Source organism: Erythrolamprus reginae, chromosome 7 (assembly GCF_031021105.1).
Source record: "Erythrolamprus reginae isolate rEryReg1 chromosome 7, rEryReg1.hap1, whole genome shotgun sequence".
In the NCBI taxonomy this organism is placed as follows: domain Eukaryota; kingdom Metazoa; phylum Chordata; class Lepidosauria; order Squamata; family Dipsadidae; genus Erythrolamprus; species Erythrolamprus reginae.
Window position 1 is genome coordinate 68204116 of NC_091956.1, and position 23835 is coordinate 68227950.

The following is a 23835-nucleotide window of genomic DNA, read 5'->3' on the forward strand; positions in this document are numbered from 1 at the left end:
CCATTGTTCCTCGTCCGGTGCTCTGGAGAATAGAGTGGCCCCCTCCTCTCTGTGGCAACCCCTCATATACCTGTATACAGCTATCATGTCCCCTCTGGCCCTCCTTTTCTCTAGGCTATCCATGCCCAGTTCCCGCAAGGGGCGAGTACAAGTGCACTAGTGTGCCTTCCGTCCCCTGTCCTATTGCTCTCCTATATCTCCTATACCTTTCTTCTACTCCTATATCTCTTCTTCTATTCTTTCATTGATGTTTTTACTATATCTTCTTTTCTATTATTTCTTAGATATATTTTACTATGAGTATCTCCTCTATAACCTTCATCATGTATTTTACTATGTGTATATAGATATATACCCACTAAAACCCTCATTGTGTATTGGACTAAATAAATAAATAAAATCTCTCTTCGTAAGTCTTGGTTTCAAGTCCCCTAATCATTTTGGTTGCTCTTTTCTGCACCTTCTCCAGAGTTTCAATGTCTCTTTTGAAGTGTGGTGACCAATGGGTTTCTACCCATTGCTTCTGGTCCTGCCCTCAGGTGGTTTGGAGAATAGCTTCACTCCTTCTTTGTGGCAGCCTCTCAGAGGCATTGGACACTGCTCTCGTGTCACCCCTATAGCCCTTCTTTCCATTGAAGCCTGAGCGCTGCTTATTTTTATTTATTTGTTTTGTCAAGTACGTATTGGTAGAATACAAAGACATAACAATGTTTATATACATAATACTAGTAAGAGAGACACATTAGGGCAGAGGGAAAGGAAGGCACGCTGGTGCACCTATGCTTCCACCTCGCCGCCTTCTCACGAAATCCCGCAACTGCAACCCCTCATCGCCCTGAGCGGAGATGCCGCGCTACAAAAAAAAAAAAAAGACACTTTATGACGAGAGACGTTGCTAAGCGATTTCTTGGGGCCTGACGCCCCCTGGACGCCGCCTTCCCAGCAGCCGGGGCCGAGCTCCTCCAGTTGCCGGCGGGAGCCTAACCCGCCCACACGCCGCGGCCCCTCAGCTGTTGTGGCAACGGTTGCCTTGTAATGGCGGCGGCGGCGGCGGCAGTTCCCGGTCTCTTCTCGCTGTCGGCCCTGATCCCATAACTTGAAAGCCCCGCCCAGTGCAAAAAAAAAAGGGGGGGAGCAGAGTCGCATCCTCCTTTTTTTGGCGGGCTTTCTGCGGTCTCCATGGAGGCCGACGCGCCAGTCCAAGTCTTTTCAAGGGAGGTGGGAACGAAAAAACAAACAAACAAAAGTGTGTGAGGAAATTGCACGTCTGGTTCCCAAATGACAGGAGGGGGATAAATGGCGTTCCCTCCTACCCGGCCCCATCTCACTTCCGGGCCTGTGGCAAGGCAACTTCCTTTTTAGCATAAGAAGGAACTGCTGGGGAAGGTGAAGCGAGTATGCGGCCGGTTTTGCTGGGGTTCGCTGGAATGATGTAATCAGGCTGGTAACGATTAAAAGGAGGGCGGGCACCCGAGGGCAGGGGGGGGGATAAGGGAATCTACCTCCCCCCGGGGGAGTGGGGTGGTGGAGAAAACCCTCATAGGGACTCGGTTCTGTGCAGGTAGCTGCCTAATGAAAGGGATTTGTTATCAGCGTCTGGGATAAGGCACATTATGAAGGCGGAGCGAGGGAGGATACATGCGCGTATTTTTGCAGTAGTAAGGCATTGTTGATTAAGGCCGTTTCTACAATTTTTGCCTTTGTATACTGAGGTGGGAAATCTAGAGCATGGACCATGGTCTTTGGAGACTGAAGGATGCCAACGCAATACTGAGGGGCTAGGTCAAACCAGATTAGGAAAAAAAAATTGGCATCTTTATTGGCACCCTTAAAAAAAAAATCCACCAGAGAGCAGGTTATTGAAATGTATTTATTTATTTATTTTGTCCAATACACAATGAGGGTTTTAGTGGGTATATATCTACATAAACATAGTAAAATACATGATGAAGGTTATAGAGGAGATACTCATAGTAAAATATATCTAAGAAAGAATAGAAAAGAAGGTATAGTAATAGAACGTATCAATGAAAGAATAGAAGAAGAGATATAGGAATAGAGGAAAGGTATAGGAGATATAGGAGAGCAATAGGACAGGGGACGGAAGGCACTCTAGTGCACTTGTACTCGCCCCTTACTGACCTCTTAGGAATCTGGATAGGTCAACCGTAGATAATCTAAGGGTAAAGTGTTGGGGGTTTAGGGATGACACTATGGAGTCCGGTATTGCCAAGACTATGGAGTGTTGGCAATGCAAATAACTTGTTTTTTAAAAGTACTATTCTGCTGGTCTGTTAAAACTTTATAGCTTGTAGAGAGGATTAGCAGCCGGATAAATGTGAGTGCTTTGTTGGGGAACATTAGGTAACAAATAAAAATTATGAAATCAAAAACCCAGAACTTTACAGGCAACAAAGGGATAGGTAGAAATTAAAAGGGATAGACCTGAAATCCTTTACTTTTCAATAGGCATGCATATGCTGTTTGCTTATTGAATGAATAGATTTACTGTAAAATCACCAATTAATAAGAGCTACCATTTCAGTTTTTATTTTAAAAATGAGGGCGATTAGGTTGCACAATTGCTCTAGATTAGAATGTAGCCAGGTTTTATAAGGCTTGTTATGATACCTTTTCCCCTTTTCTATGTTTTTATAGAAAATGATTATAGAGCTATGGAGATATTTCTATACAAATATCTTTCGGTTTTGGCTAAAGTGGATCTTAAGGCTGGTAACTGGAAAATGTGAACTGCAGCGTATTTGCAATGGCACAAGGAAAAATGCAAAAAGAACACTAGGAATAGGTAATAAATATGTAAATACACCATTATGACAATCTTCTGTATAGGCCAAAGACAGGCAAAGAGTTGATCTGAAAACCTGTGTAATTTTCATAACTTTTTAAAAGTTGTTCAGTAGCATCTAAATTATTGGTAATATTTGTAATAGCAAGCCAAATATCTGGTTATACATGGGACAGAACCATTAACTATTAGCTTACCTTTACATTGCGTCTTTTTCCCATATAGTCTGGAACAGTAATAGTTGGATTGTTTATATATTTATTTGCATTTCCTATTTCAAAAGTGCCCGTCTTCCTCAAAGAGGCTAAACACAGGGCTAAGGCTATTTTAAGCAAGGTTATCCCTCTATGATTTTTTTCGTTAGACTCTTTCCCTCTAACCTTTAACTCTTCTTAGTTTTCTGAATTTTGAGCTATTATCCCCATTTCTCATTTTGTTTAATTTGAGCTATTTGTTTTTAAGTCCTACCTACTTTTGCTTTTCATAGCTCTATATTAGTGCTTTCATTGCTTTCCTAGGGCTTCCACTCCCTTCTTATCTTTTACATTTAATTACGGTAGCTCTATTGATGATAGCCTAATCTAAACATTCCATACTAGTAGTAACATGGGCATGTACAAAACTCATGCAATGAGTAAAGGTGACTCTCACACTATGACAGTTATTGTTACAATTTAGTTTGTTATATTATGCAAATTGCCACTGCAGTTGCTTTCAGAACAAACTACAGTTTATGGTTCAAAAGACATAATAATAAACAATAAGCAAATAGGAAAGTGAACACAAGAACAAGGGGACACAATCTGAAGTTAGTTGGGGGAAAGATCAAAAGCAACATGAGAAAATATTATTTTACTGAAAGAGTAGTAGGTCCTTGGAACAAACTTCCAGCAGATGTGGTAGATAAATCCACAGTAACTGAATTTAAACATGCCTGGGATAAACATATATCCATCCTAAGATAAAATACAGAAAATAGTATAAGGGCAGACTAGATGGACCATGAGGTCTTTTTCTGCCGTCAGACTTCTATGTTTCTATGTTTCAAATCTCTAGTTTATTTGTCATATTTCCTGAATATTCATTAATTCATGTCTTTGCTGAGTTATAAACATATTTACAAGGCTTGTTAATACCAGTATAATGTTCACTAATTTATTCTTTGTAAACATAAAAAATATTTGGGATTTTGTGAATAGTTTTAATAAAAATAACTCTTATCATTGCAGAATATTCACTGGAATCATCAAAACATAAGGTAGGGTATATGTTCTGTGTACAAAGTGCTTTCCCCCCTCTTTTTCTTAACATTTTTATTTGCTTGTCCATTAAAGAAAAGACCTTGGCTTCATGTGTACATTCAGTTTTTTAATTCTCTGAATTAAAATACATACCTGATTCCAATAATTCTTAGCTCTCTTACATGTCCAGCAGAGTAATTTGGGGTTGGTGCTTAACTGTTAAATTGCCAAAGAACAGTGTGTCAAATTACATTGAAAATGTAAACAATTGGAAGGTACTTTTTAGCAACTTCTGATGTTTTTCATTCCAATTGAAAAATTATGTAAATTATTATTGTTACATTTTCTCATCCATAGAAGCTTACTTGATAATTTTGACCCAGTCACTCATACTTAATTTAGCTTATGTCACTAGGCAAAACAAGAAAAAGGGAAAAAGAGCAGGGAAGATACTATCTTGCTATTTCAATCCAAGATTGAAAGATTAATAAAGATGAACTCCAAACCTTTTCCAGATTGATAAAATACAAAATCCCTTTAGTGAATGACCAATAAAAATTTAAATCAAGTAAAAGCAGTTTCACTATCCAAAGAGATGCTGTCCAGCAGGGGCTTAAAATAAATAAACATAAACTTTTAAAGATAAAAGCAAAGTAACACAGGATTCAAAAGGTGAAGTTAAAACCCAAACATGCTTAAGAAAATGAACCGCCAAAAGGAAGATATATACCCTGTGACTTTCCCAAAGGAACTGGAATCTTCAAGACTCCCTTTACCAAAAGGGTCCACATCTTTCCAAAAGCTATCTTGGGTCATTCTTAAGTGCTCCCATTCAAAACCAGGAAGCAACCCTGCCAAAGAATCAGTTTTGGCAGCAAAATTGGCAGATCATCATCAGGAAAAAGAAAAGTTCCTACTGTTCAGCAGCCATCTTAGGAAAGGAGTCCTTAGGTAGATTTTTCTAAATTATTATTTTTATTATTATTATTATTTATTAGATTTGTATGCTGCCCCTCTCCGTAGACTCAAGCTGAACACTTGCTTCAGACTAAAAGATGGCTCTACTGTTTAAAAACCTACTTTTATTTGGAGTGTTTGTTAACACAGGTTAATTTATGCACAAACTTATGGTCAAAATTATCAATTGAACCAGTAGTAAAAATTAATGATCATCATAATCTACGGAAACTTTAACTGACAATATTCAGATATTTTCCGATACTTTAAACATTACTTATCAATATTATCTATTGTGAATTTTTAATTTAACTTTAATTTTCTACTTTGTTTCGTTTAGTCCTTGAAAAATGCTTTGAACACTACTGAAGATGAAGTGGAAAAATGTGTTGCGTGCATAATAGAAGAAAAAAAAATTAAAGTACAGAAAGATATAGGGTATGTCTGTTACACGTTCTGCTACCATCACAGGAAAAAGCTTGTCTGTTTGGATAGCTATTTGGTAAAGCAATCTTTAGATAAAATGTGAAAGAAGTAAGTTCATAATTAAATTTATTGTATGATGCATAATACTACAAATTTACTGTATGATGCATAATACTCTACTCATGGATAAGACAAGTGATTAAGCTGTTTATTTATATAGATATAAATAGAGAATTAGCTGAAATTGATTTCACCAAAACTAATTGATTAGATATTCTACTCAGTGAAAGATAATATCCTTATTAATGGTGATTATTTGAAACTTTGCTGTATAACTGAAGAAGTGAGTATATAGTCTTACATTATACAGTATATTATTATAATATGTCAAAACTAGGTAGGATATCTTGGTATATAATGTTTTTGTACAGCCACTTGTTTATGACTGTTAAACATGACTTCAAATTATTCCAAACTTTGATCATCCAAGATTTATTTATTTATTTATTTATTTATTTATTTATTTATTGGATTTGTATGCCGCCCCTCTCCGTGGACTCTCCTTTTGTTCTTGTGCTGTGCAAGGGGGTTTCCTGAAAATAAGCTCTAATGCTTATTTTGAAGGCCCTCCCAAATATAAGACCAGATCTTATTTTCGGGGAAACACATTATTTATAAAATGAAAATTTTATATAGTGATACCTTGTCTTATGAACTTAATTGGTTCCGAGACAAGGTTCGTAAGGTGAAAAGTTTGTAAGATGAAACAATGTTTCCCATAGGAATCAATGGAAAAGCGATTAATGCGTGCAAGCCCAAAACTCACCCCTTTTGCCAGCCGAAGCGCCCATTTTTGCGCTGCTGGGATTCCCCTAAGGCTCCCCTTCATGGGAAACCCCACCTCCGGACTTCTGTTGCCAGCGAAGCATCTGTTTTTGCGCTGCTGGGATTCCCCTGCAGCATTGCAAAAACCCGGAAACCCGGAGGTGGGGTTTCCCAGTGGCGGTGGCTTGGGTTCATAAGGTGAAAATAGTTCGGAAGAAGAGGCAAAAAAATCTTAAACCCCGGGTTCATATCTTGAAAAGTTCGTATGACGAGGGGTTCGTAAGACGTATCACTGTGTTTCACTTCCGACATAGAACATTTGGTTTTGTTGATTCTATTTGTTTTGCAATTGAACGTTGTTTCACATTGCATCACATGTTACTTAGGCTTCTCTGAATTTTCAATTTATTTTAGATTTGCTTCAAAGCTACAATCAGCTTTGCTCCAAATATCAGGCTACAAGAAACTCTGTTTGGCAGTAGAAGATCTCAAAAAACAAGTATATAATTCAGACAATAAAGAACATGAAGAGCAATTAATGGAGGTGAACATTTTAATACTTCTGTATTATAAAATTAAGCAATTTAAATTTGTAATATAAAAAACATAGAATAAAATGAATTAATTATATACAAGATTTACTGTAATTCTCAACATTTCTTGTTAGTAATGTTGCACAGAAAGAATTGATAAAGAGGAGAAGGATATATGGGTACAGTATATTGTTACAGTTATTATTACAGTATATTATTACGGTTATTAACACCAAGTATCATTTAATAAAATTGATTTACCAACTTGTCTAGAATCAATAAAAAGTACTTAACATAATTAGATATTGGAGTATGTAACTGTGGTGTAAGAACATTTTAAAATATCAAATAATTGAATAGAAGCCAGTTTCCCACAATGAAGTCAGTGGGTGTAATGGAATGTATGAATGACCTTGGGGAAATGAGAAGCTGCCTAGGGAATGATTAGGGAGTTCCTGCTGTTTTAGACCGATAGTGGGAATTTCTTCAAGCTCGCTGAACCAGCAGCAATGCTGGCTGGACACCCCCACCACCCAAACCGGCTCTTGTAGGTGCCGCCATCTTGTTTTTAGGTTTTGTGCATTGACACAAGCTGTTTTTTGCTTCTGTAAATGCACATAAGCTGAGTTTTTAGTACTGCCTGGGTGCGCCCGCAAGGTAAGCAAGGTAAGTCAGAACCCACCTGGTTTAGACGCAAAAGGGAGAAGCCTACAGAGAATGAAGCTTAGGAAGGATCCAACCCTAATGGATCAAACAGGTGAAAGTGAAGCTTGTTTCTTCAGATTTCCAAAATTCTGTTAATGTAATTTTACAGTCAAGTAGAAGTTTTTTGGCTGAATTAGAAAATTAAGGGAGACTAGGATAGATCTATTTCAGCTTTATTTTGGCCTCATCAGCTAGCCATACCCACTGGGACTTGAACCTGCAATTTTTGCCTTGTAAGGCAGAGAATTATCCTCTAGGCTACAGTATCCAATCCCTTCAGCTCTGCACCAGGGAAGGGTTACATATTTTTGTGTCGAATCACCCTGGTGTATTGAAGGAACATCATAGCTCCTTATTTTCCTCTCGGTATATATATATTTATTCTATATATTTATATATTTATTTATATATTTATATATTTATTTATTTTGTTTTGTGAAGTGTACATTGGTGGTATACAAATATATAATAATATTTATTTACATGATACTAGTAAAAGAGAAACAATAGGGTAGGGGGTGGAAGGCACTCTGGCGCACTTATGCACGCCCCTTACTGACCTCTTAGGAATCGGGAGAGGTCAACAGTGGATAGTCTAAAGGCAAAGTTTTGGGGGTTAGGCGATGATACTACGGAGTCAGGTAGTGAGTTCCATGCATCAACTACTCGGTTACTAAAGTCATATTTCCTGCAGTTAAGTTTAGAGCGCTTTACTTTAAGTTTGTATCTGTTGTGTGCTCATGTGTTGTTGTGGTTGAAGCCGAAGTAGTCATTGACAGGAAGGATGTTGTAGCAGATAATTTTATGGGCTATGATTAGATTATGTTTAAGACAACATAGTTCTAAGTTTTCTAAACCTAGGATTGTAAGTCTAGTTGCATAGGGTATTCCATTGCGAGTGAGGAGTGGAGGGCTCTTCTAGCAAAGTATCTCTGGATATTTTCTATAGTGCCTGTTTCCTGTCTGGTTCACTTGAGATGGATGAGAGTGGGAAAACTGGCAGGAAGTTGCAAGTCCCGGGGGGTTTTATAACATTTTATAAAATAATTGATTTGTGAACACAAAAAATACATGGGCAGGAATTTTTTCATAGCAGGAACAAAGTATTGGTTGTACTAAAGATAGTTCTCGACTTACAACAGGTGGGATTAAGCAATGCAGTCATAAAGCCAGATGTTACATGACCACATTGCTTAGTAACCATAATCCCAACAAACCCCATTGCATGATTAAACAAATTCCGCCAGTTGTTAACCGAGGACCTACCCCAGTCAAAACCATTCTAAGGGGCTAGTTTTGTGCTTACAACAACCCTTGTTCCAGCCCTTAGATGATGTAAGGAGTGGTTTTACCCACTGTGGAAGCCCCTGTAATTCCCCCAAATGTGCCTTCATGAGCTCAGCTGATCCTCAGCTCTTTCCCATTGGGTGAAATCCCTTTCTGTTTTGCAAGAATGGTAGACTGGACTTGCTATTCCAGTTTGAGGAATGTTACAATGTATTGTACAATCAGGATGAACAGGATACCATTACTGAAGTTTCACAATCCAGCTTGCAAGGTTCTCAAAAATTGTTAAGATTGCAATTAAAAAAGAATAATTATCTACGAGACTGCATTCTGCCGCACGAATCCCAGCGACTGGTTAGGTCCCACAGAGTTGGTCTCCTCCAACTCTGCAGTGGAAGTGATGTGCCGGTGCCTGGAGGCTGTTTGGGCCTGGATGGGTGTCAACAAACTCAAACTCAACCCAGACAAGACGGAGTGGCTGTGGGTTTTGCCTCCCAAGGACAATTCTATCTGTCCGTCCATTACCCTGGGGGGGAAATTATTGACCCCCTCAGAGAGGGTCCGCAACTTGGGCGTCCTCCTCGATCCACAGCTCACATTAGAAAAACACCTTTCAGCTGTGGCGAGGGGGGCGTTTGCCCAGGTTCGCCTGGTGCACCAGTTGCGGCCCTATTTGGACTGGGAGTCATTGCTCACAGTCACTCATACCCTCATCACCTCGAGGCTCAACTACTGTAACGCTCTCTACATGGGGCTACCTTTGAAAAGTGTTCGGAAACTTCAGATCGTGCAGAATGCAGCTGCGAGAGCAATTATGGGCTTCTCCAAGTATGCCCATATCACTCCAACACTCCGCAGTCTGCATTGGCTGCCGATCAGTTTCCGGTCACAATTCAAAGTGTTGGTTATGACATAAAGCCCTTCATGGCACCGGACCAGAATATCTTCGGGACCGCCTCCTGCTGCACGAATCCCAGCGACCGGTTAGGTCCCACAGAGTTGGCCTTCTCCGGGTCCCGTCGACTAAACAATGTCGTCTGGCGGGACCCAGGGGAAGAGCCTTCTCTGTGGGGGCCCCGACCCTCTGGAACCAGCTCCCCCCTGAGATTAGGATTGCCCCCACCCTCCCTGCCTTTCGTAAACTCCTTAAGACCCACCTTTGCCGTCAGGCATGGGGGAACTAAAACACCTCCCCCTTGCCCATGTTGTTTTGTTGATTGATTGACTGTGTGCCTGTTTTTTATATACAGTGATCCCCCGCTCGTTGCGAGGGTTCCGTTCCAGGACCCCCCGCAACGAGCGGGTTTTCGCGAAGTAGCGCTGCGGAAGTAAAAACACCATCTGCGCATGTGCAGATGGTGTTTTTACTCCCACAGCGCTAGCGAGGAACCGAAGATTGGGGGCAGCGCGGCTGTTTGCCGCCGGCATGGGGGGCTTCCTAGCAGCCCCCCAAACCCGGGTTGGGGGTCCGGGGGGTGCTGGCAAGCCCCCCATGCCGGCGGCGACATTTTAAAATAGCCGCGCCGCCCCCAATCTTCGGCTCCTCCGCGCTGGCTCTCGGCGCTTTCGAGCTGAGTCCGGGAGCGAATTCGCTCCAGGACTCAGCTCAAAAGCGCCGATAGCCAGCGCTAGCGAACGGCTTGTCCACGCTGGCTCTCGGCGCTTTCGAGCTGAGTCCGGGAGCGAATTCTCTTCCGGACTCAGCTCAAAAGCGCCGATAGCCAGCGCTAGCGAATGGCTTGTCCACGCTGGCTATCGGCGCTTTCGAGCTGAGTCCGGGAGCGAATTCGCTCCAGGACTCAGCTCAAAAGCGCCGATAGCCAGCGCTAGCGAACGGCTTGTCCACGCTGGCTCTCCGCGCTTTCGAGCTGAGTCCTGGAGCGAATTCGCTTCAGGACTCAGCTCGAAAGCGGCGAGAATGAACCGCGTGGGCGGGCGAAGGGCGGGCGGCAGCGAGGAGTTTGCGTGGGCGGTGGGGAAACTCCTCGCTGACGCCAGCAAGAGGGGGAAGACCCAGGGAAGCCGGTTGCCATCTACGCATGCGTGCCCATAGAAAAAACGGGCACGCATGCGTAGATGGTATTTTGACTTCCGGGTTGAAAAATCGCGAAGTACCCTGTTCGCAATGGTTGGGGACGCAATAAACGTGGGATCACTGTATACTGTTTTTATGAGATTATTAATTTAAATTGCAACTAGATGGGTGGGCATTGGATTTGGTATTATGTACTGTACTGGTTTTTTTATTATTGTTGTGAGCCGCCCCGAGTTTGCGGAGAGGGGCGGCATATAAATCCAATAAACCTAACCTAACCTCCGGGTCCCGTCAACTAAACAATGTCGTTTGGCGGGACCCAGAGGAAGAGCCTTCTCTGTGGCGGCTCCGACCCTCTGGAGTCAGCTCCCTCCAGAGATTAGAACTGCCCCCACCTTCCTTGCCTTTCGTAAACTCCTTAAAACCCACCTCTGTCGTCAAGCGTGGGGGAACTGAAACATCTCCCCCTGCCTATGTAGTTTTTTTTGTGTATGATATGACTGTATGTATGCTTTTTATATATTGGGGTTTCTTGTTTTTTAGACTTTTTAAACGTATTATTGTTATTTTAGATTCTAACTATTAGATTTGTCATTGTATATTGTTTTTATCATTGCTGTGAGCCGCCCCGAGTCTACGGAGAGGGGCGGCATACAAATCTAATTATTAATAATAATAATAATAATAATAATAATAATAATAATAATAATAATAATATGACAAAATACAAGAAAATAGATGTACACTTAAAAAAAGACTAATAAGACAGAATACAAGAAAATGAATGCTACTTAGGAAGTACAATAATATTACAAAGTCCTTGTTGGTACCACAAAGCCCATGTTGTATGTCCCTCAGTTCTCAATGTTGTCGTAAGATGGATAACATATAAATTAGTTAATAAATATGTGAGCCACGTTTTATGGTGAATGAGAAATTGGTACAGCAGGAACTCTTTGATTTGTAGGCATGGCAGGCTACTATTATAGGTAGACATTGCGGTAATGTTTTTATGATTGTTTTGTGTGAGTACTTAAGCGATATGATTTTGCTTTTTAAAGTAGACATTGCATGAATTTATTCCATAAGAATGAGAATAACTTAAAATGATTTTAGAAATATAATTAATAGAATCATATTTGCGCAGCTCTGGAATTTGTTAATGCCCCATGAAAAACTGAAGGCCAGAATCACAAAGCAATGGTGCGATATTGGTTTCCAAGGTGATGACCCTAAAACAGACTTCAGAGGAATGGGAATGCTAGGATTAACTAATCTTTTGTAAGTATAAAGTATATAAGTATACTTTCCCATGATTTAAAGTTAAAATATGATAGCTTACTTTGGCTATGTATTTACTGCTGTTAATGGAAGATACGTTATTGATTCGTTCAAATCAGATATGGTAATTTGTCTTCAAGATAACGCGAATGTTAACATTTTAACTCAGTTTAATAGTTCAGAGCAATTAACTGCAGTGAATAATAATTTTGTGTCTCTGTCAGATATTTTAGTAAACATTATCCTCATGAAGCTCGTCGAATCCTTGTTCGTTCAAATCATCCAAAACTTGGGTAAGTGGCATCTCAGTTATTTTATTTTTTAAAAGATGAAGGAAAACCAAGCCTTCATGTAGTAATTACTTTATAGAAACATAGAAGATTGACAGCAGAAAATGACCTCATGGTCCATCTAGTCTGCCTTTATACTATTTCCTGTATTTTATCTTAGGATGGATATACAGTGATACCTTGTCTTACAAACTTAATTGGTTCCGGGACAAGGTTCTTAAGGTGAAAAGTTTGTAAGACGAAACAATATTTCCCATAGGAATCAATGGAAAAGCAATTAATGTGTGCAAGCAGAAAATTCACCCCTTTTGCCAGCCGAAGCACCCATTTTTGCACTGCTGGGATTCCCCTGAGGCTCCCCTCCATGGGAAACCCCACCTCCAGACTTCCGTTGCCAGCGAAGCGCCCGTTTTTGTGTTGCTGGGATTCCCCTGTTGGGATTCCCCTGCAGCATCACAAAAACACGGAAGTCCAGAGGTGGGGTTTCCCATGGAAGGGAGCCTCAGGGGAATCCCAACAGCACAAAAACGGGTGCTTCGCTGGCAACGGAAGTCCAGAGGTGGGGCATCCCAGCGGCGGCGGTAGGTTTGTAAGGTGAAAATAGTTTGTAAGAAGAGGCAAAAAAATCTTAAACCCCGGGTTTGTATCTCAAAAAGTTTGTATCATGAGGCGTTTGTAAGACGAGGTATCACTGTATGTTTATCCCAGATATGTTTAAATTCAGTTACTGTGGATTTACCAACCACGTCTGCTGGAAGTTTGTTCCAAGTATCTACTACTCTTTCAGAAAAATAATATTTCCTCACGTTGCTTCTGATCTTTCCCCCAATTAACCCTATTTTTCAAGAATTAATTTCAAGGTGTGTGTGTGTGTTTGTAAAAATAAGTCAGTACAGTAGTACCTCTAGATACGAGCTGCTCCACATGCGAGTATTCCAAGTTATGAGCCGAGACGCAAGCAAAATTTCTGTTCGACACCCGAGCTCAAATTCGGGATACGAGCCGAGCTTCCACTAGGTGGCGCAAGAATTCCTTGCTTCCAGTTATCTCGGCGCGAAAAACAAAGTCTAAAGGCATTCGTTCGAGATGCGAGTGGATCGACATACGAGCTCAGGTCTGGAATGAATTAAACTCGTATGTCGAGGTACCACTGTAATTTCTACAATAAAAATAGTTTTCTTTTGATATGCTTTAACAAAAGCATATTGTACATGGCTGTGTGCCCTATTCAGCAACCTAGCCACTGCATTCTGCTCCATCTTGAACTTTCAAACCAAATAAAGGATGGGCTCCACTTAGGTTGCATTGCAGTGTTTGAAACGTAAGGTTATCAATGCTTGAACCATTATAGAGAGACTGTTTCTCCCCAGGAAAGGAGATATGGTCATCTTCAATTTATGATCATGATCGACTCTGGAATTACCCAATTTTATTACATTTTTTTGCACTGGTTGCTAAAGAAATGCCATGGTAATTTTAAAAACTGTGATTGTTAAGTGAATGCCATAGTTGTTAAGGGAAAGCCCACAGGATCATTAAACGAATCTGTTTTTCTCAATGAGATTTTTTTTGCTGGAAGTCAACAAAAACTGGCAAAACCCCCACCCCCACTGAAAATGGTGGTCACATGACCACGGGACTTTGCAAACAATGGTAAGTCCAAGCTGATTGCCAAGTACCTAAAATGCAGTCATGTGACTATGGGTGGGGAAATGGAGCTGTCAGGACTTCAAAAATTAAGTTGTAAGTGACCTAACTTCAAATGGTCACTAAGCAACCAGTCATTAAGCAAGGACTATCCCTAGTTGATAAATTGACCCTATCATGGAGATCACTTAGATCAGTGTTTCCCAACCTTTTTTGAGCCGTGGCACATTATTCATATTTTCAAAATTCTGGGGAACACTGAATGGGGGAGGGGGTGGGGGGGCTAAAGAAAAGTTTGGACAAAAAAAATATCTCTTCCTCCATTTCACTCTATTTCTCCCTCTTTCTCTCTCTTCCTTCCTTCCCTTCTTTCTCTTTCTCCATCCCTCTTTCTTTCTTCCTCTCTTTTTTTCTCTCTTTCTCTCTCCCTCCTTCCCTTCCTCTATGTCTTTCCATCTCCCTCCTTCCCCTCTCTCTTTCTCTCTCTCTCTTGCTTTCTTTCCCTCTCTTTCTCTTGCTTTCTTTCTCTCTCATTCTCTCTCCCATCCTTTTTCTCTCTCTCTCTTTCTCTCTCGTTCATCACGCCAGCAACAGAGAGAAAAAGAAAGAGAGAGAGAGAGCCGGAGAGAGAATGGAGGGCGCCGTTGTCTTCGCCGCCGCCCGCCGGCTCTGCAGCTAAGAGGCAGCAGCCATCAGCCCCCTCGCCCTCCCAGACGTCCCCAGCACCCAGCCACGCGCCGCCTCCCGTTAGCCCGGCCGACTTTTCCCTGCTGCCGTTTTCTCTTCATGGCGCAAAGCCACACAGTCCCGGACTCCCGGATCGCTCGCTTCTCCGGTCAGCAAAGCCATCTGCCCAGGAAAGTGCCGCGCCGGGCAGCCAGCTTGCTGGCCAGAGAAGTGAGCGATCCGGGAGTCCGGGATTGTGTGGCTTTGCGCCATGAAGAGAAAATGGCAGCAGGGAAAAGTCGGCCGGGCTAACGGGAGGCGGCGCGTGGCCGGGCGCTGGGGACGTCTGGGAGGGCGAGGGGGTTGATGGTTGCCGCCTCTTAGTTGCAGAGCCGGCGGGCGGAGGCGAAGACAACGGCGCCCTCCATTCTCTCTCCGGCGGCGGAGGAGAGGGGGCAGATCGCGCCCCAAGACAGGAGGCGGCGGCGGCGAGTGGGCGGATCGGGCGGGCAATGGGGCAGGGCAGAGAAGCCAGGGGCGCGTTTGGCCGGAGGCACCGTGGGGAGGCAGGGGCAGCCGCGGCTCCCTTTACTCCTACTGCCGCACCTCCCCGACCCTGCCTCCTTTTCCCCGCCTTCCTTCTGTGGGGCCCAGCAGGAGAGCTCCGGAAACAGCTGCATCGGGCAGCAGCCGGGGGACAGCTGCGAGTGGGAGCTCCAGGTCGGAGGCACTGGCGGTCCGGCACTGGCAGCGCCCCGCCCAGCTGGAGCTTCCAAAGACTTCGCGGCACACCTGGCCATGTCTCGCGGCACACTAGTGTGCCACGGCACACCGGTTGGGAAACGCTGACTTAGATTGTTGATGATAAGGATAACTCTAAGAACATCCCAAATAAATATACAAAGGTGATTGAGATGGTTTCATTCTATTAAGAAGGAAATATATATGTAGGTATTTGAGAGCCATCGTGGGGCTTCCTAGATTCGCCCACGTTTCTGCAACATTCCGCGGCCTGCACTGGCTGCCGATCGGTTTCCGGTAACAATTCAAAGTGTTGGTAATGACCTTTAAAGCCCCACATGGCATTGGGCCAGAATACATCCAGAACCGCCTTCTACCGCACAAATCCCAGCGGCCAATAAGGTCCCACAGAGTTGGCCTTCTCCGGGTCCCGTCGACCAAACAATGTCGTTTGACGGGCCCCAGGGGAAGAGCCTTCTCTGTGGCGGCCCCGGCCCTCTGGAATCAACTCCCCCCAGAGATTAGAACGGCCCCCACCCTCCTTGTCTTTCGCAAATTACTCAAGACCCACCTTTGTCGCCAGGCATGGGAGAGTTAGGATATTCCTTCCCCTAGGCCATTACAAGTTATGTATGGTATGTTTGTTTGTATGTTTGGTTTTTATAATAAGGGGGTTTTTATAATAAGGGTTTTTAGTTGTTTTATTAAATTGGATTGTTACATGTTATTTTTTATCATTGTTGTTAGCCGCCCCGAGTCTGCAGAGTGGGGCGGCATACAAATCCAATAAATAAAATAAATAAATTTGTTTGTTTATTGCAGATACTCTTATGCAATCGTTGGAATCAATTTGACAGAGATGGCTTACAGTTTGTTAATCAAAGGACTTTTAAAAACCCACTTTTACAATTTGGTTCCTGGTGCTCCTCAGCTGAATGATTTCCATCAGTTTTACTGTGAGTATTTGCAATACTTTACAGAGATGGTTGGTGTTTATATTTTTGGAGGATGCTATTCTACGATCTGCTTAGAAATTTTTATTACCATATTAAGTACCACCCTGTTTAAATTGTTATAGAAATATTTGGAAAAAGTGTCGCATTTTTGTTGCAAAGTTTATTGCAAGGTAAGTCAGATTTCTACCTTGGTATAATCAGATGTCTCTCAGCTATTAACCTAGTTTAAAACCCCAAACAACATTAAAAATATGAAAAAACGCAGAATCATATACAAGCTAAGAGAATCCCTCCTAAAGTAGTTTAGTCTTTGTCAGGAAACACTTTTGGACCATTGGTGTAGCTTCAGTATCATGTAGCATAGTTGTCAATTGTTGTCAATCTTCTTTGCACTGAAAATTGAAATGAAAATACAGGTAACCCTCAACTTACTACCACAATTGGGGGCAGAATTTCGACTGCTAAGGTAGGCGGATGCTAAATAATTCCTTCCCAATTTTATAACTTTTTTTTGCCATAGTTGTTAAGCGAATTACTGCAGTTATTAAGTGAATCTGCTCCCATATTTTCTTTGATTGTTCGAAACTGGGGGAGAGTAAACAAAGAGAAGATGATCAAGAGTTATAACATGTATGACATGGTGAAATTGAACAAGTTTATATCCGAAAATTGAATGGGTATAATCCAGTGTTTCGCAATTATTTTGTTACGTCTCCCCCCAGGAAGAAGTAAACATTTTGTACTCCCCCAACTCTCCGCTGGGACGATGGTTTGCAATATTTAGTACATTTTCGCGGAAAAAACTTATCAGCATGATTGGGATGGAATGTGTTTAGGTGATGCCTTGATTTATTTGTCTTCATGCTGTCCGCTGCCAATATTTATTTATTTTATTTATTGGATTTGTATGCCGCCCCTCTCTGCAGACTCAGGGTGACTAACAACAATGATAAAAACAACATGTAACAATTCAATTTAATAAAACAACTAAAAACCCTTATTATAAAAACCAAACACACACACAAACATACCATACATAACTTGTAATGGCCTAGGGGAAGGAATATCCTAACTCCCCCATGCCTGGCGACAAAGGTGGGTCTTGAGTAATTTGCAAAAGACAAGGAGGGTGGGGGCCGTTCTAATCTCTGGGGGGAGTTGATTCCAGAGGGTCGGGGCCGCCACAGAGAAGGCTCTTCCCCTTAGACACAGTAGACATACTAATCTTTCCTCGTCTCCCACCATAGTCACAGTGAAGCCAAGCATTACATATGCTTCATATTTCCTTGTCTTAGCTTTCAGGAGACTTACGTTTGTCTCACTATCTCCATCTTTCTCCTCCTTTCTTTTCAGCCCTGTTAAATATTTTTCTATGGTGTCTCGTAAAGGTTTGTTATCTGCACTTCATATCTCCTATTTTGTGTTGTGTGCTTATTGTTCCGTGCAAAACCCCTGCCCTGGGGTCACACGCTTCCCCTGGAATCGCTCTGCGTCCCCCCGGGGGGGCCGCCCCACTATTTGAGAAACACTGGTATAATCTAACCATTTCCTGATTTTGAACAGGCAAAATACAGCATTTCCTCACTCCCTTCCTAATTGTGGAATTATCACAAGCTATGCTGGTAATATGGATAGTTTTAAACATTTGTAGACAGATCTTTCAAGGACAGTTGATCCTGAGCCTCAATTCTTTCCAATTTTGTGAGAGGCTTTGGCTTGATTCAGCAAAACTATTATTATTATTATTATTATTATTATTATTATTATTATTATTATTATTAATTAGATTTGTATGCCGCCCCTCTCCGTAGACTCGGGGCGGCTCACAACACAATAAAAGAGTTCATAACAAATCTAATAATTTACAATTTAAAATATTTAAAAACCCCATTATTAAGCAGACATACATACAAACAAACATACCATACATAAATTGTATAGGCCCTGGGGAGATATTCAAATGTACTTAAGTAACTAGTTTGAATAATGGACAAAATGTTTTCCTTATTTCTAATATTACCGTATTTTTTCAGAGTATAAGACTCACCTTAGTTTTTGGGGAGGAAAATGGGGAGAAAAAATCAGCCTACCAGATATTCATCTAGCTGGCATTCTTATTTTGGTCAGCTTGAGCACATTATTTTATCCCCTGGTTAGGGCTTAAAAAAAACCTTATTCGGAGAGAGTAACAATGAAAGGGCTTGCAAGCTGGTAAGAGCTGGGAACATCGTTAGCACCTGGTTAGGGCTGGAAAGAAACATTAGGAGCAAGTTAGAGCAATGAAAAAAAATCAAAAACAGGTTTTGGAAAACATTTTTCACAGAGAGTAAGAATGAAAGAGCCTGCAAGGTAAGAGTTGGGAAGATCTACATGGGGCTACCTTTGAAAAGTGTTCGGAAAGTTCAGATCGTGCAGAACGCAGCCGCGAGAGCCGTCGTGGGGCTTCTAAGATTCGCCCACGTTTCTTCAACACTCCATGGCTTGCATTGCCTGCTGATCAGTTTCCGGTCACAATTCAAAGTGTTGGTCATGACCTTTAAAGCCCTACATGGCATGGGACCAGATTACCTCCGGAATCGCCTGCTACCGCACGAATCCCAGCGACCGATAAAGTGCCACAGAGTTGGCCTTCTCCGGGTCCCGTCGACTAAACAATGTTGTTTGGTGGGCCCCAGGGGAAGCGCCTTCTCTGTGGCGGCCCTGGCCCTCTGGAACCAACTCTCCCCGGAGATTAGAACTGCCCCTACCCTCTCTGTCTTTCGTAAACTACTCAAGACTCATTTATGCCCCCAGGCATGGGGGAGTTAAGATATTCCTTCCCCCTAGGCCATTACAAGTTATGCATGGTATGTTTATGTGTATGTTTGGTTTTATTATAAGGGTTTTTAGTTGTTTTATTAATTGGATTTCTACATGCTGTTTTTATCATTGTTGTTAGCCGCCCCGAGTCTGCGGAGAGGGGCGGCATACAAACCAAATAAATGAATGAATGAATGAATAAATAAATAAATAAATAAAATAGTTAGCACCTAGTTAGAGCTGAAAAAAAAAGCTTTGAAAAAAGCTACATTCAGAGTATAAGATGCACCCAAATTTTCAGCCTCTTGGGCAGGAAAAAGGTGTGCCTTATACTTTGAAAAATACAGCATATTCTCACAATAAGTATTTGATTTTTATGTTTTTTTTCCAACAGGTTATTTGACTTATGAATTTGACAACTTTTGGTTTGAAGAGAAGCCGGAGAGTATTATGTATTTCAACCAGTACAGAGAGAAGTTTCATGACAAAATCAAAAGACAACTCCTGGATTATGATGTGGTCCTTGCCTTAAAAACTGAAAACTAGAAATGTGTGATTCTTTTGAGTTCTGTACATAAATATTATGCACTTGATCAAAACTCTGGTATTCAACCAAAAACTTCATTTATTCCTCAAAGGTTTATACATCCATTATTATTTTTATAGAAAATGCTTGGACAATCAATGCTTATTTAAGACTGAACATTGTACTCTAAAGATAATTTTTTAAATATAAAGATCCTCGTCGGATCATAGAACCTCACATTTTTTCTACACTTAGTAGAAGGTGTAAAATAATTGTTGAACTTTATCATGTTGCTCAATAATAGCTTCACATACAAATTTGGTGTTTGGTTTACAGAAAAAGAGGCTACGATACTTCATTAATAGAAAATTTGTTCTAGATTTTTTTAATAGTATATATCTTGTTCTTTTCAAATATGGAAGCTCTAGTGCTCAATTATGATTTGGAAAAGAATATATACATCAATAAGTAATATGTTACTTGAATGGCCTCTGAAGCCTTGCCCCATGTCTCATTTTTTGCAAAAAATGGGTCCTTTTTCTCAAAAATGGGGTGTGCAGAGGGTTTGGGAGGCCTGCAAAGTGCTCCTGGGGGCTGGGGGAAGGCAAAAACGCCCCCATTTTTGTAAAAAAGGCAAACCCCCCGGGCGTTTCTGCCTTCCCCAGCCCCCAAAAGCACTCTGCAGGACTCCCAAACTCTCTGCCCACCCCATTTGTTGCAAAAAAAACCATGCCCGTTTTTGCAAAAAATGGGGAGCGCAGGGGGCGGGGAAGACAAACTTTTTTTCTTATTTACCTCTTTGAAATCTTGGCGCGTCTTATACACCAGTGCATCTTATGGTCTTAAAAATATGATATATGAATTAGTTCCCATTTTTGTGTGAAGGGCTGCAACCTCTTACAAGTAGTGCTTGACTTAACAACCACAATTGGGACTGTACGTTCCTTCACAATGACACAGTCATTAAATGGGTTGCACCTAATTTTATCGCTCTTTTACTGCAGTCATTAAGCAAATCACATGGTCATTAAGCAAATGCAGCTTCTCTCATTACACTTGTTGGAAACCACCTGGAAAAGTTACAAGGGGTAATTATATTTTCATGCCGATTGCCAACTGCCCAAATCAGCATTGCATGGCTGTGGGGGTCATAAGTGCAAGGATTGATTGTAAGTCACTTTTTATATTGCAGTGGGAACTTCAAATGGTCGTTAAACAATTCTAAGTTGAAACTACCTATATGCTGAAACACCATCCTTATAAAATGGAGGCTTTAAAACAATATTTGTCTCCCTTTGTAAGCATGGGGCATATATAGAATGTTGTCATCAGAAAATGTCTGAATATGATTTATCAACATTTAAAGGTAAAACTTCAAAATTGAGACATTCCTTGTGGGTGCTTGGAAAACTTTCATACTCACTACTTAAGATCCTCATATTAATAAATAATATTTAATAAAATATAAAGAGAATGTTAAAATATTTAAAGCAGAAAATAGTGTTAATCTATCTCTAGGTTCATGATACAAAAACATGTTTATGTTAAATGGAAAAACATATTAAACAAAATTTGAAAGAAGGCATGAACATATATCCTGTTTCACCCAGCGTGATGTTTTTACAGCTGCTAATAGTTATAATTGAGAATTTTCACTAAACAGATTTATATCAGTGGTGTGCAAAGTCCATTTGATCGAGGCTTTGAAAAATGATTTTTGATGTAGCAAGATACCAATTATTACTTGATGTCGAGTAAGAAACATTTGTCTCTCTTTCAGTGTCTCTGCATGGGAAGAAGTTAAATAATTATAACATTTGTTTGAATAGGACTGGACAAGCAAAGATATGAAGCGTTGAAGTATATATGGAGAATGATCTATATTGAGTCAATATGGTGATTTTAAGCTTTTATAAAAATTGAAATATGCCTTTTTGATTTAAGATAATGTGAAATTGGGGTAGCAACCATTGCAGTATCTATTATGTTCTTTTTAAAATTCAGGCAGATTTCTTTTTTCCTTTTCCGCAAAGCATTCTCATTACGTATTTCTTAAAAGACTATTCTCTAAATCCATTTGGAATGATTGTCCAGAGTTTGAGGCTGAACTGTAGTATGAGATCAATTTACTGCCTTTGCCATAAATAAACCAGGCAAGGTCGACTAATGCATCATTGTTGCATTTATATTCAGGGCAATGATAAAACTAAACCTCTTTCAATGCCCAAGTGTTCCCCAATCCCCCAAAGGATGGGTATCTATTACAGTGTTTCAGGATATCTTTTGTTCATATTTATAAGTGAATTTATAATCACATGAGAAAACTCTTGTAAATTCCTTTCAATTATATTATGAAATGGGCAATTCCTAAAAGAGAATTTGATATGAAATAAATTTATGTTGTGCAATTTGCGAATAGCTTGACCTCTGAAAATGAGCAAGAACATAAAAATATAGTAAAATTGCCCAAGAAAATTAGATGAAAACATTCAATTGATTCCTCAAGTAAGAGGAGAGCATTATAAAAATCAATGGCTAGCTCACAAGGCTATAAATATTTCATTGCAACTTTGAATGTTGCTGCTGCTTGACTTCTCATTATTACAAATGCATGTCAGCATTCAATGCTATGCCCTGTTCATTTTTCTTCTATTTCTATTTGCATCTGTCCTATGTCGTTTCTTTGGTATTAATGAAAACAATATGGCGAAAAGGTATGGAAAAGGTATGGAAACTCATCAATTTTAAAACATTGAGCATCATGGGGCTATTTATTCTCCATTACCCTGAGCTCCTCAATGAAAAATGGGATATACGGTACATATATGTGCTTTTTCTATGTTCTAATTGTCTTTCTCTTTTTTTTATTGTGAAAAACTGTGTGAACGGAGACCAATTTAAGGCAAATTGTGCCCACTAGAGCATGTGGTTATAAAAGCAATAAAAAATATGGCTCTACATTGGAATGAGAATGTTAAGATGAAATAATTCAAAATTACTGTTTTGATACAGTATGCTGTAGTTGTAATTTTTATTGCCTGCGTTCTACCTTGATATGTACATTGTCTCATGTATATAAATTTAAATAAATGCTTTTCTTCTACTCATTCATCCCTCTTTGTTTTACATTACAACGATTCATGTTCAGGGATCATGGATTTAAGTATAATGGTCCTATCGCCTTCATGTATAGAGGAGCAGTGTTTCTTCACATGAAGACAAATCCCCTGGAAAATTATTAGAAACTATCTAAAATAACCCCCAAAAGTAAAATAAGGTTTCCACTGTTGTCAGCAGTGGAGAAAAAAGGAAAATAAACTGGATTTAATCCTCAAATTTCCCTACTATTTTGTTCTAAATATAATTACTTCACAAATGTCTGGTTCTAAGGGGGAGGTTGGTGACCAGGAACCCCTCTTAGATGCCTGAGCCAGAAGGTTTCAAAGCAGGCAAGAATAATTGTATGGAAAGAGTTCTAGGAAGTAAGTCTATGAAACAAAGTCTGAGGTGTATATATCTAGGGAATAGCTGACCACACCCAGAGCATTTAAGTGAGGGTTTCTGGTAAAAAGGTGTGGTCTTTCAACATTTTCATCATGGTGGCAGTGTTAGCTCCGGAGGTCCAGAAATGCTTTGCTGGAAAACTGTTGTTTTCCCTTTAACTTTATCGCACAGAGATGCAGATGTTTGAGAGAACTCTGAGGATTATAAAGGTATGTCGCTTTGGAATTTCTTAATTGGAATGGGCTCTTATTTATTTTATTTATTTATTGGATTTTTATGCCGCCATTCTCCTTAGACTCAGGGCGGCTTACAACATGTTAGCAATAGCCTTCTCTGTGGCGGCCCCGGCCCTCTGGAACCAACTCCCCCCAGAGATTAGAACTGCCCCCACCCTCCTTGCCTTTCGTAAACAACTTAAAACCCACCTCTGCCGCCAGGCATGGGGGAATTGAGATCCTCTTTCCCCCTAGGCCTTTACAATTCTATGCATGGTATGTATGTATGTATGTTTGGTTTTTATATTAATTGATTTTTTAATCATCAATACCAAATTACTATTGTACACTGTTTTATTGTCGCTGTTAGCCGCCCCGAGTCTCTGGAAAGGGGC

General features: G+C 40.7%; 1 protein-coding gene across 4 annotated transcripts; it reads left to right on the forward strand.

Annotated features, from left to right (window-relative positions):
• Nucleotides 1–1076: 1076 nt before the first annotated feature.
• ELMOD2 (ELMO domain containing 2) lies at nucleotides 1077–22828 on the forward strand. Of its 4 annotated transcripts, none has more exons than XM_070757745.1 (9): nucleotides 1077–1218; nucleotides 2659–2806; nucleotides 4036–4064; nucleotides 5345–5442; nucleotides 6670–6799; nucleotides 11963–12096; nucleotides 12321–12389; nucleotides 16263–16396; nucleotides 19590–22828. In XM_070757745.1, exons 1-9 carry the CDS (start codon nucleotides 1180–1182, stop codon nucleotides 19739–19741), a joined length of 933 nt encoding a protein of 310 aa, XP_070613846.1. In that variant the 5' UTR covers nucleotides 1077–1179; the 3' UTR covers nucleotides 19742–22828. The 4 variants fall into 4 exon arrangements, with proteins under 4 accessions (XP_070613846.1, XP_070613848.1, XP_070613849.1 ...); XM_070757747.1 differs by lacking the exon at nucleotides 1077–1218 and adding an exon at nucleotides 1237–1391; XM_070757748.1 differs by lacking the exon at nucleotides 1077–1218 and adding an exon at nucleotides 1237–1386.
• The last annotated feature ends 1007 nt before the right edge of the window (nucleotides 22829–23835 follow it).